The sequence below is a fragment of the Leopardus geoffroyi genome, chromosome X, assembly GCF_018350155.1.
Source record: "Leopardus geoffroyi isolate Oge1 chromosome X, O.geoffroyi_Oge1_pat1.0, whole genome shotgun sequence".
NCBI lineage: Eukaryota > Metazoa > Chordata > Mammalia > Carnivora > Felidae > Leopardus > Leopardus geoffroyi.
In genome coordinates, this window is record NC_059343.1 from 15617652 (window position 1) to 15631728 (window position 14077).

At 52.2% G+C, this 14077-nt stretch overlaps 1 protein-coding gene across 1 annotated transcript in view; it reads right to left on the bottom strand.

Moving 5' to 3' along the window:
• Positions 1-14077, bottom strand: part of MAP3K15 (mitogen-activated protein kinase kinase kinase 15) — a 124313-nt gene that overhangs the window by 1726 nt on the left and 108510 nt on the right. Inside the window, exons 19-26 of the mRNA XM_045472971.1 lie at positions 11674-11831; positions 7572-7755; positions 6664-6823; positions 6073-6226; positions 4947-5132; positions 4209-4314; positions 2895-3120; positions 476-588 (exon numbers count right to left, since the gene is read on the bottom strand). Of these exons, the coding sequence (XP_045328927.1) occupies positions 476-588; positions 2895-3120; positions 4209-4314; positions 4947-5132; positions 6073-6226; positions 6664-6823; positions 7572-7755; positions 11674-11831 (1287 nt within the window). The remainder of the gene's footprint in view (positions 1-475; positions 589-2894; positions 3121-4208; positions 4315-4946; positions 5133-6072; positions 6227-6663; positions 6824-7571; positions 7756-11673; positions 11832-14077) is intronic.

Below are 14077 nucleotides of genomic sequence, written 5' to 3' on the forward strand. Positions count from 1 at the left end.
CCTATCCATTCTACATTCCAAGAGGCAGCTGTAGCCCTTTTGTAGGCACACAATGAATTCAGAAGGTAGGTAGTAAATCGTCCTGTTTAGGTATGCGGTAAGACATTTTCATCACCCCAAAAAGTTGTTGTGGCCTTGAATAATCCGTCCCCTCCCTGCCCCCATTCTGATTGGTCTTCTGTCCCTGTAGTTTTGCCTTTAACAGAGTACTGCATATATAAATATTCCATACCTAGGAAGTCCTAGTGTGTATCCTTTGAATCTGCCTTCACTTAGTGTAATGCATTTGTGATTCATCTGTGTTTTTGAATGTACCGGCAGTTCCTTTTTATCGTTGATTAGTATTCCAGAATCTACTGGAGTGCTTGCTGGTTTCATAGAGAATAACTGCAGCAGTGTCAAGGCTGACTAGACCGTTAGGCAGATTTTCAGTGGTCTCGCTCCCCCAAGTCAGAGCAAGTGGAAAATTACTCACCATTAGATTTGAACTGTAACTGAAGATGATATAATTCTTGAGTTTTCTGCTCTAGGGTTTGCCGTAGAAGATTCTGGTACTCTCTCTCTTTTTGAACTAGGTGTTCCAAAAGTCTGGTTAAACAAACAAGCCATTATCCAGAGAGAGCCTATCATCATTCAGTTCAACTCGCAAACATTTGTTGAACCTTACAGGTTGAAAAAAAAATTACACAGTCCCAACAATCTGGTTGCAGCCTGCACCTGGGCACCTACCTTGTGTTTCCTCCCTTTGAAAAAAAAGACCAGCACTCAGGGCATGGGTCTATTTTGTCTCAAAACCTATCAGGAACCAGAAAGATAACCTGAGGGTGATTGATAGGTAAACTCAGGTAGGAAGGATCTGATAATTACAACTTGTCTCCCTGCATCAGATCAAGTTGCTGAAACTAGTTCTCAGGCTCTTTCTCCTCTGGGGAGGAGGCCAAGGAGCTAGAAGCTAGAAGCCCTGCTGCTTCTTTTTTTAATATTTATTTCTGAGAGCGAGAGAGCACGTGCAAGCAGGGGAGGGGCAGAGAGAGGGGGATAGAGGATCCAAAGCAGGCTCCGCACCGAAAGCAGCGAGCCCGATGTGGGGCTTGAACTCACAAACTGTGAGATCATGACCTGAGCCGAAGTTGGATACCCAACCGACTGAGCCACCCGGGTGCCCCTGCTTCTGATGGACAGTGGTGGGAGGGAGCCGGCAAAAAGACCCCCTCAAGCGGGAGGAATACAGCTCCAGACGTCTGTGGGACCAGTGACTGCTAAATGCTTCACAGGGGCTGGCCTCCCACTCAGGACAGACCAGGTGCCTCCAGGCCACATCACTCTGGGTGGGAGGTGCCATCCTCGTGCTCTACCTGACAGCAGCTAAGGCATCTCCATGCCGTAGGGACAGGCGTGCTACCGAGGGAGGGCGTGCTTGTCTGCCATCTGTAGTCGGCTGCTGTCATTACTAATTCTACTGAAACTGCAAAGTAACAGAAGAACTATCAGCAGTGCAGATGAAGAGCCACTGAGCCCATATGTAACAGTTTAGGAATTTAGTAATTATAAACCTTACCAGAAAATTTTTTATTAATTTTTTTTTACATTTATTTTTGAGAGGGAGAGACAGAGGACAAGTGGGGGAGGGGCAGAGAGAGAAGGAGACAGAATCAGAAGCAGGTTCCAGGCTCTGAGCTGTCGGCACAGAGCGCGGCGTGGGGCTCCAGCTCACAAGCCATGATCATCATCACCTGAGCTGAAGTCGGGCGCTCAACCGACCGGGCCACCCAGGCGCCCCACCAGAAAATATTTTAAAGTGGTGCTAATTATCACGAGCTTCCACAGGCGTCATATTTTAAAAGCTTTCACAATTTTGCTACCGCTACCTATTAACTACAACTCCAGGTCTCAGGGCGCCTGGGTGCCTCGGTCAGTAAGGGTCCGACTCCTGATGTCTGCTCACGGTTCGTGGGAGCAAGCCCCACGTCAGGCTCTGTGCTGATGGCGTGGAGCCTGCTTGGGATTCTCTCTCCCGCTGCCCCTCCCCACTTGCACTCTTTCTCTCAAAATAAATAAGCTTAAAAAAAATGAAAACAAAAACCCTCTAGGTCTCTAAAAAGAAGTGATTAGATCTGCCTAAGGTCAAACTTCAGAGATCCCTGGAGTGTATACAATGTTTCTTCCAAAATATGGATAGCTGATACCATATCTCCCTGTCAAGTATTAATTGGCATTAGTAGTGATCATATGGCAACAAGGCATCATCTGGAACCAGGACCAACTCATTTGCTCTGCCCGTGGGTTCTGTCCTTTATAGGTCTACTGATGTGATTACCCAGGGCAAACGGGACTCATTTTACTCATTTGACAAATATTTTCGAATATCTACTATGTGCCAGGAAGTGAACGAAACAGACCAGCTCTCTCGGGGGTACCTTACACCAATGCCAGGGTCCCCTGGCTGGGAAAGAAGGCCACGAATGCCTGCCGGCTAATTCTGACAAATCACACGGAAGAGATTCAAAGAGGGGAGGGTAAACTTCTGCAGGGTCAGGGTTATGGGACACCAACCCCTGGCTTGGCTACGTCCGTAGGGGCAGGCTGCAGCTGTCCACTGCTCTCTGCCGAACCCACACACCATGCCAGGGGGCTCACCTTGGTGAAGAGACAGAAAAAACTCCCCAGACGCTGGTGCCTTCGGCACGGCTGGTTGCTCTGTGCCTGGTGGCAAGGCATCGCAGCTCTCTGATTCCTAACGTTAAAGAAAGGGAGGCTTTCTCCCCCAGTTGAAGCTGAGACCACCCCCTTGCCCACTTTGTTGGTGAAGATGCTTTTCCGAGACCCGGGTGAGACCCTCAGGCAAGCAGAGTGATAACCTTCCTGGCCCAGGTCACTGTCCCACCCCTGCCCACCTGTTGGTTTCTTGCCTGAGCTGGCCCAGCTGGAGGCTCAGGTGCCGGTGGTGGAGCTGCTGGGGCTGTGGCTCTGGGGCGCCCGCTGACGGGGGGCTGCTCCCTCGGTATGCCGCGTGCCCTTCACTCCCGGGCAGGTCTGCGGGGGGAGAGTCGTCCTCCACCTCATCTGGGTCCTTCTCCTCCCCTTCGGTCTCTGACGTGGGCTCGAAGTGGGCTCGGAGCTCTGTGAAATGACGGAAGGAGAAAGGACCGTGGTGACACAAGGCCAGGGCTCAGTGGAGCTTCTGTCCTTATGCCAGCGAACGGGAGTGTTCGGAGGCTGGCCCAGCGAGGCAGTGCTCCATCAGGGGACTGCTGACGTTATAAATAAATGGGGTGGAGACGTTACTCCGTTCTCAGCAGTGAAAAGATGCTCACGGCCAGTTTTATAGATGAGCAAACTGAGGCTGAATGACGTTAAGTTAGTTAGCCAAGGATGGCTTTACAGAGGTGCAACCAGGCTTCCAACCTGGCCTGGCCTGCGTGGTTCTACTACAGAAAAGGTGCCCGCTTGGAGTGGGGAGTGATGAAGTCCTGGGGTTTAACGAGAACCAGGCAGGAGAGGACAGGAGAGGGAGGGAGCAAAGTCAAGAGAGGAAGCGGCAATGTCAACACGAGTGGCGCAGAGCCTCCCCCTCCCGAGGATGAAGTCACCGCAGGAGAGAGAACATGGGTATTAAGCGGCTCTGTGGCTTCACAAATGACAAATGAGAAGTACAGAAGCCAAAAACTGGGGCCCCTGGGTGGCTCGTTAAGCATGTGACTGTCCACTTCAGCTCAGGTCATGATCTCGGTTTCATGAGTTCAAGCCCCGCGGCGGGGTCTGTGCTGACCGAGCAGAGCCTGCTTGGGATTCTCCCTGTCTCTGCCCCTCCCCCATTCACGCTGTCTGTCTCTAACTGAAGAAAGCAACTTAAAAAAAGCCAAAGATTTCTAGAACTACCCCATGATGATTCTGACAGGAGACCGAGCCCGTAGTAGGCACCATCAAGCCACCAGTAGGCATTCCTGAGTGAAGGCGGGGGGCACTGCGGGATCCTAGCCCTCAGGCCCAGGGCTCCCTCTCCGATGACAAGTTTTGGCTCTGTGCAGTCTCCTTGGTTATGGGTAGGGGACACAGAAGTATGGCTCCAGAAGTTGCTAGCATTCGCTGAATTGCAGGGAAGTATACTGCCCAGATGGGAAGGAGAAAACCACTGCTGAGCGCGGAGCACACGTGTGACCTCGCCCGTGGCCTGAGCCCGCCCTGGACCGTGAAGGCGGCACGCTTACCCGGGATGAGAATGCTGACCGCAGCCTGCACCGCTCGCCGGATGATGGTGTCCATCGCAAACATCCAGTGGGGCCTAATTAAACGGTTCCTCAAAACTTTATTCACCTATAAATCACAAAAATCCAGATTTCTGGTCTGCTGTACGTTCAAGAAATAGGAGTTCTTACGAATTCTAGTTTACTTCTACTCGGAGATAAAATGTTAACCGTGCTGCCCTGCATCTCTAGCTGACATACGCTCCCTCCGGACTGGGTCTCCCTCCAAGCTGACCCTAAGTCATGCCGGGTCTTCGGGGTGGGTGCAGTGATCGGATCTCCCGCACCGGGCTCGTTGTTGTTTACTCGGAGAGTATTTCTGGTGCACCTATGAAAAGTCAGGCTCTTCGCTGGGGGCGTGGGACACAAAGCTGGACCAGACACGGTCTCACGCCTGGAGCAACTCACATCTGTCTGCACAGACACATAAGCTTAAACCCCATGCCTACTCAGCTGGCAGATGCCACTTGTTCCCAAGTCCTACACTCCTGCTCTTAGTGGCCAGATACAATCCCCTCGTTCACCTGTACTCGCATATTCTGTGTTTAGAATGAACTGCTGAAACTAGGGATTCAGGTGTACACAGAAGAGATGGGGACTAGGGGAGAAGATGGTAACTGAACTCCAGGGTCCCGGCTATGAGCCACTTCAGTGGGCTTCCTGCCTTCTAGCACGTTCTCTACAGCCAGACGGAACACTTACAGCATCCTGAAATCCAAACAGTACCAGATGAATCTGATTGATGGACGAGCTGTCAAAGTCCAGGTCCATCTTTAGCTTTGATATCGTGGATGCCATCACTCTGTGCTCCGGGGAGCGGATGAAGTCCCTCAGGATCCCAATTATTTGCTTGATGTGGCCGGCTGAGAGATCCAAGTCTTCTGAACTCTGATCACCAACCCCCCCGCCCCCCGCAAATAATTTTCACTGAGTAAGTCAGAGAGGGGGAAACTCAAGATGTATTCTGTGAGCTCCCCAGGTGAGAAAGGGTCTGTCTGGAATTCCCCCCAGATCTTTCATTAGGCAGCCCCCTCTCCTCACTGCCCACCCCCCCTCTAGGAATGGTTTTGACATCCTGTTGAACCCCTTCTAACTGATCCCCCTCTGCCGGCCCCTGGTAGAAGGTACAGTTCATAGCAGGGCAAGTGGCCTTGACCTTCCCGCTTCCAAAGTAAGTTAAAATGCAAACATTTTGGGGCGCCTGGGTGGCTCAGTCGGTTAAGCGTCCGACTTCGGCTCAGGTCACGATCTCGCGGTCCATGAGTTCGAGCCCCGCGTCAGGCTCTGTGCTGACAGCTCAGAGCCTGGGGCCTGCTTCAGATTCTGTGTCTCCCTTTCTCTCTGACCCTCCCCGATTCATGCTCAGTCTCTGTCTCAAAAATAAATAAAACATTAAAAAAAAGTTTAAAATGCAAACATTTTTATCCATAACCTTTCCCCCTAAAGTGGCCTTTTCCCAGCTTCTGAGGGCAACTCAATGTGTCCTGCAGCTGGGGGTTCAAAACGAAGGTTTAACGTGAATGAAGGGCAAAAGCTGTGAGTCCCTAAGCTTCGTGCTGCATTTGGCTTGTTTTACGCCAGGGGGCAGCACCACTCCATGCCGCGGTTCACCGCAGTGTTCCGCAAATTCAGGCTTTGGTGGAGTTTTTTTTTTTTTTGCTTTGTATTTTCTTTTGTCTTGTTGGAAGAGGGAAGGGCATTGGGAAATACTTATGGTGATTACCGTAACTTTGCAAACCGTCCAGGGCAGCAGGAAACTCGTCCCTGTTCCGGGACCTGGTGCCAGGCAGAGGGGGCAGCATGAGCAGCTCCCCCGACCCGGCCCTACCTGGACCACGCACTCCTGCAGGTTGGAAGCCACCTGGTTCTGCTCCTCCCAGAGGATTTTGTACAGCATGGCGCGGCACTCACTGTCTTTGCGCAGCAGGAAGAGGCCCGGGTCCCTGTCCTCCGGGGAGGAGGCTGCGCTCTCATCTGGAACGCTGCGGACAAACACATGCGACAATCCCTGCGTGTCCCGGAACAAAGTCTCCAGGCTGGGACGCCACAGGGGAGGGGCTAAGAGGCGAGTCCGCAGTCCCCACCCTTAAGGTGAAACTGCAGGAGGCAGGCAGGTGGAAGAGAGATGCAGTGTTTTTTCTAACCCCCACAGCACCAGTTTTGAGAGAGGGAGAGAGAAGGGAAGAAAGGGAAAGAAAATGGGGACGGTGGGAGGAGGGGCGGAGGGGATGAGAGAGGAGGGAAAGGAACAGGAAGATGGGGAAGTGACCGCAGTGAACACGCTGCCCGCCGCCTTCACCTGCACTGTTGGCCGCCCTACTAACCGTGCAGAAAGCTAAAGCCCCTGGCGGCCATCTGGTTTTCACCTGGGAGGGATTTGGCTCCTGGCCCACAGTGTAGGGAAGTGGGTGGGCCGTACCTATGCAGGGGGCTGAGCCGGTGCTTGGGTGCCCGGGCCTTCTCGAAGAACGCGTCCATCTGTGCATCAGAGTCCGGGGAGACAGAGCCGTGGTCACTGCTGCTGCTGCCCATGGGCTCCCCAGACGTGGGCAGGGCCAGGGTGGCGCCCCGGGTACCCTCTGTGTGGGGGCAGACAGGGAGGGGGGAGGGTGAGCCTCAGCCCCTCAGGCCAGGTGACCCATGCAGGGACTGTTAGGTCTGTGCTGCTCTAACGGGGCGGTATAGTCAATCACCCGGGGTCCCTGAAATGTAGGTTCCATTTTAGCAGGTCTGAGGCCCAAGACCGCGTCTCTAACCAGCCTGCAGGAAACACTGACAGAAACACAACTCGTCACCCCCGAGCAAGATGCTGAGCATCTGTCCTGGCTTCTACTCCATTCATACCAGGAAAGAGAAAACCAACAGCTTTCTTTCCAGAGGCCACATTTATGTCATTGCCAGGTAGGGCTCGTTGCCCTAGAAGGGGCCACTTCGCTTCAGTGACCTGTAGGACAGCTACTGCACCCCTTAATCAAGGTCAGGAGCAGCAGAGGGGGAAAGGCCAGGCTCTGCACCAACCGAAGACCCAAAACCCAGACAGGGCACCCCTGGCCTCCCTTCTCGGCACAATCTCAAATGAAAGACTTTAACAAGGGGGGGGGGTGTGTGCCGCTGTCACCTGTGGGGCTCCCTCTGTCCGTCAGGAAATCAAGGGACATTCACTGGCTGGGTGTGACCACTCTTACGCCCCCTGCACCAATCCCTGCCACTCTTCACAGGGACAGGCTCCGTGCGTGCGGCTCTGGAGAGCAGGCACTCTCGGTGACAGAGGGGCCCAGGCATCCACCGCGCCCCGGGCGGCACCCCCGCTGTCCAGGCAGACCTCACCTGCTGGCTTGAAAGCAATTCGGTTCTTCTTGCCCTTGTTCACCTGCCTTAAGAAACCCTCTTTGAGCAGCTCGGCAGCAGTGGCACGTTTGTGGGGGTCAGGCTCAAAACAGGATAAAATGAATGCTCTGGCGTCAGCTGAAAGGGCTCCTGGAATCTCAGGGTGGATCTTAAACATCCCCACCTGCATTTAAGGGAGAGGGGACCTATGTGACTTACGTGACTGTGAGGCCTCAGGCACATCCGGGAGCACGTGCCTTCAGTATAAAGCTCCTACCCCTGCCATCCTTTGAGGAGCTGGTGGGTTAGAACATCCTCGACCACTCGCCCGGCTGGCCTCTTGGGACTTTGCTTTGCCCAGTAGGTTGTTGGAAAAGTGAAATGAGAGGAGTTTCAGAGCGTAGGGCTTAAGAGGTCCTGGGGCTTCTGTTCTAGTCCTCAGTGGAGCCCTGAGGCCACACGCAGGGAAGCTCAGCAGTTTGGGGGTGGGGGTGCATGGAGTTACTAATCAAAGGGCATGAGGTTTCAGGTAAGAAAGATGAATACATTCTTGGGGCACCTGGCTGGCTCAGTCGGAAGAGCATGCAACTTCTGATGTCGGGTTTGTAAGTTCAGGCCCCACGTTTGGTGCAGAGATTACTTAAAAATCAAAAAATCTTGGGGCACCTGGGTGGCTCAGTCAGTTGAGCATCCAACTCTTGATTTGGGCTCAGGTCATGATCCCAGGGTCTTGGGATGGGCCCCCTGCTATCGGGCTCCATGATGAGCTTAGCATTCTCATTCTCTCTCTCCCCACCCCCGCCCCCTCACCCGATTGCACTCTCTCTCTCAAGTAAAAAAACAAACAAACAAACAAAAAAAACTTTAAAAATAAAGTTTAAGGGGTGCCTGGGTGGCTCAGCTGGTTAAGCACCCGACTTCAGCTCAGGTCATGATCTCACGGTTCGTGGGTTTGAGCCCCGCGTAGGGCTCTGTGCTGGCAGCTCGGAGCCCAGAGCCTGCTTCAGATTCTGTGTCTCCCTCTCTTTGCCCCTGCTCGTGTGATCTCTTGCTCTCAAAAATAAGTATTAAAAAAATGTTTGTAAAAATAAAGTCTAAAAACTTAAAAAAACCCCACAAAAACAAAAAAACAAACAAAACCAACATGAACGCATTCTAGAATTCTGCTGTACAACAACTGTACCTAGGGTCAACAGTACCACAGCAAGCACTTTAAGGTATGTTAAGGGTGTAGAGCTCCTGTGAACTGTTCTTACCACGATCAAATAAAAGTTTTTAAATCGAGTTTTAGATTTTGAGAACACTAAACACTGGATGGAATATCCCCCCAAAATGTGACATGCAGGACACCTACAGTGGCACCCCTCACCTGAGGGGCAGGGGGGGAAGGGCACTAAGGGGCCAGGGACCGAAATTTAGGGCAAGAACCCAAAGGAGAGAGGGGTGGCGTCCCCCACAAGACTGTCGGAAAGCAGAGAGCGAATGTGGGCTGCACCTTGGTGCCCTGTCGCTACGTTACTTCTAAAGGTGCTTTGCTGTTACTCAGAAGGCCCCTGTAGGAGTTCTCTTGGGCTGCCTTCACAGAGCACCACAAACCGGGTGCCTGAAAACAATGCAGATTTATTCTCTCTCAGTCTGGGAGGCTGGGCGTCTGCAGTCAAGGTGCTGACGGGACCACGCTCCCTCTGAAACCTAGAGAGAATCTGTCCTTGCCTCTTCCAGCTTCGGGCGGTTGCGGCAACGGTTGGCTTGCAGACACATCACCCTCACCTTGGCCTCCGCGTGCCACCCTCCGTGTCTCTCCATATCATCACCTCTCTGGCCCCGATGTCTGTCTCTGCACCAGCGAGTATCTGTCCCGAGGCCTGCGACTGAAGCTGCAGGTAGGATCTTCGACAGCCGCACGGCTCCACCACGGATAGACGCCGCAGGGCGGGGAAGGTTACCGCTGTCCCCCGGCCCTCGCGTTCAGGATCTTGTCGGGATTGTGGGGGCCAGAAGACACTCGGCGACTTGAGGTCCTGACGTTGGAGCCGCCTGACCGCTGCTCTGAGAACCTTCTGCAGGGGCCGGGCTGAGGGGAGCAGCCACGGCACCCACAGCACAGAGCAGTCCGTCTGCTGAGCGGCCTGCACTCCGCTCGCCGAGAAACCTGCACTCGTTCCTTTTCGTTCTGCCAGAGGCTGAGCTGGAGTGTCCGGCGAAGACGCGGGCGGCAAGGCTGCAGGGCAGACGGGCCGAGGGGCCGCCATGCCTGGCAGAGAAGCAAGGAAGCAAGGCCTCTGGAGCATGTTCTATCGGGTTGCTTCGACGCACTGTGACCTCACTGTCCATAAGCAGTGAACCCACTCTCCTCCTCCTTAGCCTTCAGGCAACCAAAGATGCTCCAGGGAGGCCACTGCTGCTAAGGGACTCTTAAGACCACAGCCTCTCTTCAACTTCTCCAAGTGTACTCAGAGCCAGAAGCCACACACCTGGCCTTAGACACAAGGGGCTATCCTGGCATCAGCTTCCTGTGGGATGGGAAGCATGTCCCTTCCCAAGGGAGCAGGCCTGGTGGTAAAATGCCCCCCATGGTGGCCGGTCGGTCTTATGTGGGCCTCAATACTTGGGGTGGCCTTCCTGTGAGCTCGGGGAGGGCTTTTAGAATGACAAAGTAAAAACACTGTCTGCTATCCGAAGCCCCACCTCTTCAAAACCAGTCAGAAACCTGCCCTCCAAAGATACAGGCCCATGTGGTATTTGAGCCTCACCTAGTGTAAGGGCAAATACAGATTCAAAATAAGAGGCTTCACAAAAATAAGACAAAACCAGGGAGGGGAACAAAGCATGAAAGACTCATAAATATGGAGAACAAACAGAGGGTTGCTGGAGGGGTTCTGGGAGGGGGGATGGGCTCAATGGGTAAGGGGCATTAAGGAATCTACCCCTGAAATCACTGTTGCACTATATGCTTAGATGTAAATTAATAAAATAAATTAAAATTAAAAAAATAATGTTAGTTGTACAAGCAAAAGTTAGAAATAAACAACATGCAACATGATGTTTATGATGAGTTCCTCACAGTATGGGAAGAAGCAGGAGATAAAAATCACATGGATAATATGTTAACAACTATGATTTTTTTTTTTTAATTTTTTCGTGTTTACTTATTTTTGAAAGAGGGAGCGAGTGTGGGAGGGACAGACAGAGAGGGAGACACAGAATCCGAAGCAGGCTCCAGGCTCTGAGCTGCCGGCACAGAGCCCGACGCGGGGCTCGAACTCACGGACGGTGAGATCATGACGTGAGCTGAAGTTAGACGCTTGATGGCTGAGCCACCCAGGTGCCCCAACAGCTATGATTTTTAAAACTAATAATAAGACTGGTAGAATACAAAAAAAAAAAAAAAAAAAAAAAAAAACCCACCAGAAAACAAAGAGCCTTCATCCTCCCTTTTGAAAATAAGGGAAGAGACCTCCCCTCCCCCTCTTTTCTTAGAGCATGTACTTTAGAAAACTTGTAACTGCAAGTTCTTGGTGTCTTTGAGACGCTATGTGAATCTTTTTAAAAGCCGAATAAGCCTCTTGCCAAGAATGCCTTTCTCAAGGACCTGAGGGCCAACTCCTGGAAATGTCAACATCAAGAAGGATCCATCTCTATCTCCCAGTTTCCGGTTGCGGGGGAGCCCTGACTTCAGTAGTGTCTTCCTCCAAAACTACCTCCTATCTTAAATATTGGAGAAGTTTATTTTTCCTTTAGGTAAAATCAATTAGCTGATGCAAATGGTCGTCCCAATTATCGAGTGACCCTTGGATGCACTACTGTGACCAGTGGCACTATCCTGTCCACGCACGGGAGGACTAGTGATCGTTTCCTTTGAGACCACGGGTCAGAGGGTGGTAGTGCTCGCCTGGAGAAAAGGACAAGTTCTTTCTGTCCTTGCAACCACTTAGTGGACTGCCTGTGGCTTGCATCGCATTCTGATTTAATGCCTATTCAACAATAAAACTGTTTGCTTTCTCTTCTACCTTTGTGGAGAGATTTCTGGAGTGGCAGGAGATTTTCTTTTTACTTATTATTTCCCTGACACCAGCAACTTCAATCACCAAACATGTCTTACTTTGAACATTGCTGCCTGCGGCTCACCGAGCTCATCGAACGGAGGCCTGCTGGTGGCCATCTCAATGATGGTGCAGCCCAGGGACCAGATATCCGCCGGGGCGCCGTACCCGCGAGGTCCTTGATCGATGATCTCAGGTGCCATGTACTGCAGAGTGCCTATGGGGAAAAAAATAAAGATTGTGGGCACCAAGCTGCACAAAAATCTCAGCGGACCATTGGTAAACAAGCGTGTGGACTTCAACCCTCTCATTAATGACAGACGGAGCCTGCTCTCGTGCATAAATGATGCCGTTGCGTCCTTTCTCTGACCAGAGGCAGGCAACGCCCCTTCCTCTGATACTGGTCACACGGAGAGAAGACTGTTCAGCTCCGCGAAGGACAAATGGGCCCCAACCCCATCCAGTCAGTGCACAGAACGCAGGACACACAGTACCCCACCGACTTCAGGAGCTGCCTAGTGGAAGTGACAGATGATAGGACGACGGCGGGGGCGGGCTAATGGCAAAATGGAGTAAGTGCTAAAGCAGAGGGCTCCGACAAAGCGGATGAAAAAGTGCTTGATTCTGCCTGCTTCAAGTCAGGGAAAGTTTTACCTGGATCAGTCTGGTTCTCCGAGGAGTAAATGCTAAGACAGCACTGGACACCAGAGAGATTTACTGGGGAGAAATACACGTGGGATAAAGGGGGAGGGAGCAGGATGGGCAGGGGGAACTGTCAAGCTCAGTGCCAATGTGACACCTGGGAGAGAGGGCAGGGAACGAAGAGGTGGGCAGAGTCTCAGACAGAAGAACAGCCCAGGGACGGCTTCGGCCAGGCCACTGGGGAGTCCCTGACCAAAAGCTGCCCCTTGGAGAAACATCACGCTGGTCCAGCACGCCGCCGGCGTGCAGTCGTCGGCCAGGAGCAGGCAGGGTGATGGACGACCCCGCCACGAACACGGAGGCAGAGCCACAGAAGGCAGCACGCGGGGCTGCCAGCGAGCCGGCCTCCCACCAGGCAGGTTGAGGAGGTGGACAGTGGGATGGGAGGACTCCCAGGCTGGGGGAAGAGCTTGAGCAAAGGTGCGAAGGTGTGCAGTACAGAGTGAGTTCGGGGAACCACCAGCGGAAGCTGACCCAGAGTAGGGTATTAGGAGTTAAAAATTAAGGAGGCAGTGGCGAGGGCACAGCCCGAATGGCAAGCAGTACATAATGAAGCTCTGGCTTCAGACTTTCTCCTGTGGGTCACGGGCCGCCAGAGGTTCCAACAGGGAAGGTGGTGATCAGATACGGTGCTGGGAGGAGAAAGCACTGCAGAGATGGGGGCAGGGAGGCCAATCAGGGCTCCGGGACTAAAATCATAGGTTCTTCTTGAAACTAAGGCCGAGGAAAGCAACAGCACCAGACACTATATGCTGGCAAAGTGGTTTCTAATAAAGAGCAAACTTGCATATGACACTGGCCAAGGTGTGAACAGAGAACACGGATGCCCAGAGAAATTCAAGTGCCTATCTCAAGATCACGCAGCCAAAGCAAGTCTCCAGAGTCTTAATCAATGAAAACAAAGGGCTCATTGGTTTAAAAAAAATTTGGAGAAGCTATGTACTACATCTTCCTCTTGAAGATCCAATGTCTTTTAGTATTTTTCCTCCCAATGAGCATCTGAAAGGCACCGACCCACAGAGTCTTGCAATAATGAAAATCTGTGCAGTTCGATATGGTAGCCACTAGCCCCATATAACCATTGGGCCCTTAAAATATGGCTGGTGAGACGGATGACATGAATTTTACTTTCTTTTAATTTTTAAAGATTCAAAGTAATTACGGGCGTCCGGGTGGCTCAGTCGGTTAAGCGTCTGACTCAGTCGGTTAAGCGTCTGACTTCGGCTCAGGTCACGATCTCATGGCTCATGAATTCAAGCCCTGTGTCGGGCTCTGTGCTGACAGCTCAGAGCCTGGAACCTGCTTCAGATTCTCTGTCTCCCTCTCTCTCTGCCCCTCCCCTGTTCACACAGTCTCTCTCCCTCTCTCAAAAATAAATAAATGTTTAAAAAAATTCAAACTAATTTAAAGTGAAACATAACTTGGGTTGGGTCTGCGAGCTCAACAGATCAGTAGGGCACGAACGATGGTTTTGGTTTTCCAAAGCTGAAAGCCTGCTAGGGAAGTGTTCAGCTGCTGCAGGGTTGGGCAAGATCCAGGCTCATAGCACTTGCTGCACCATTGGGAAATCCTAGAGCCCCAGGGAGGGAACTTCCAGTGACACAATCTCCCCTCCCAGGCTTGTGCTGCTGTGAATAATGAATGGAGAGGCTTTGACAGAGGATGTGCCTACTAACTAATCCACAATCTGTTAATCAAGGAAAGACTTGTGCTTTTTGTTAACTCAGCCGTTCTCTCTCAGCTCTGCTCTATGATGCTGGT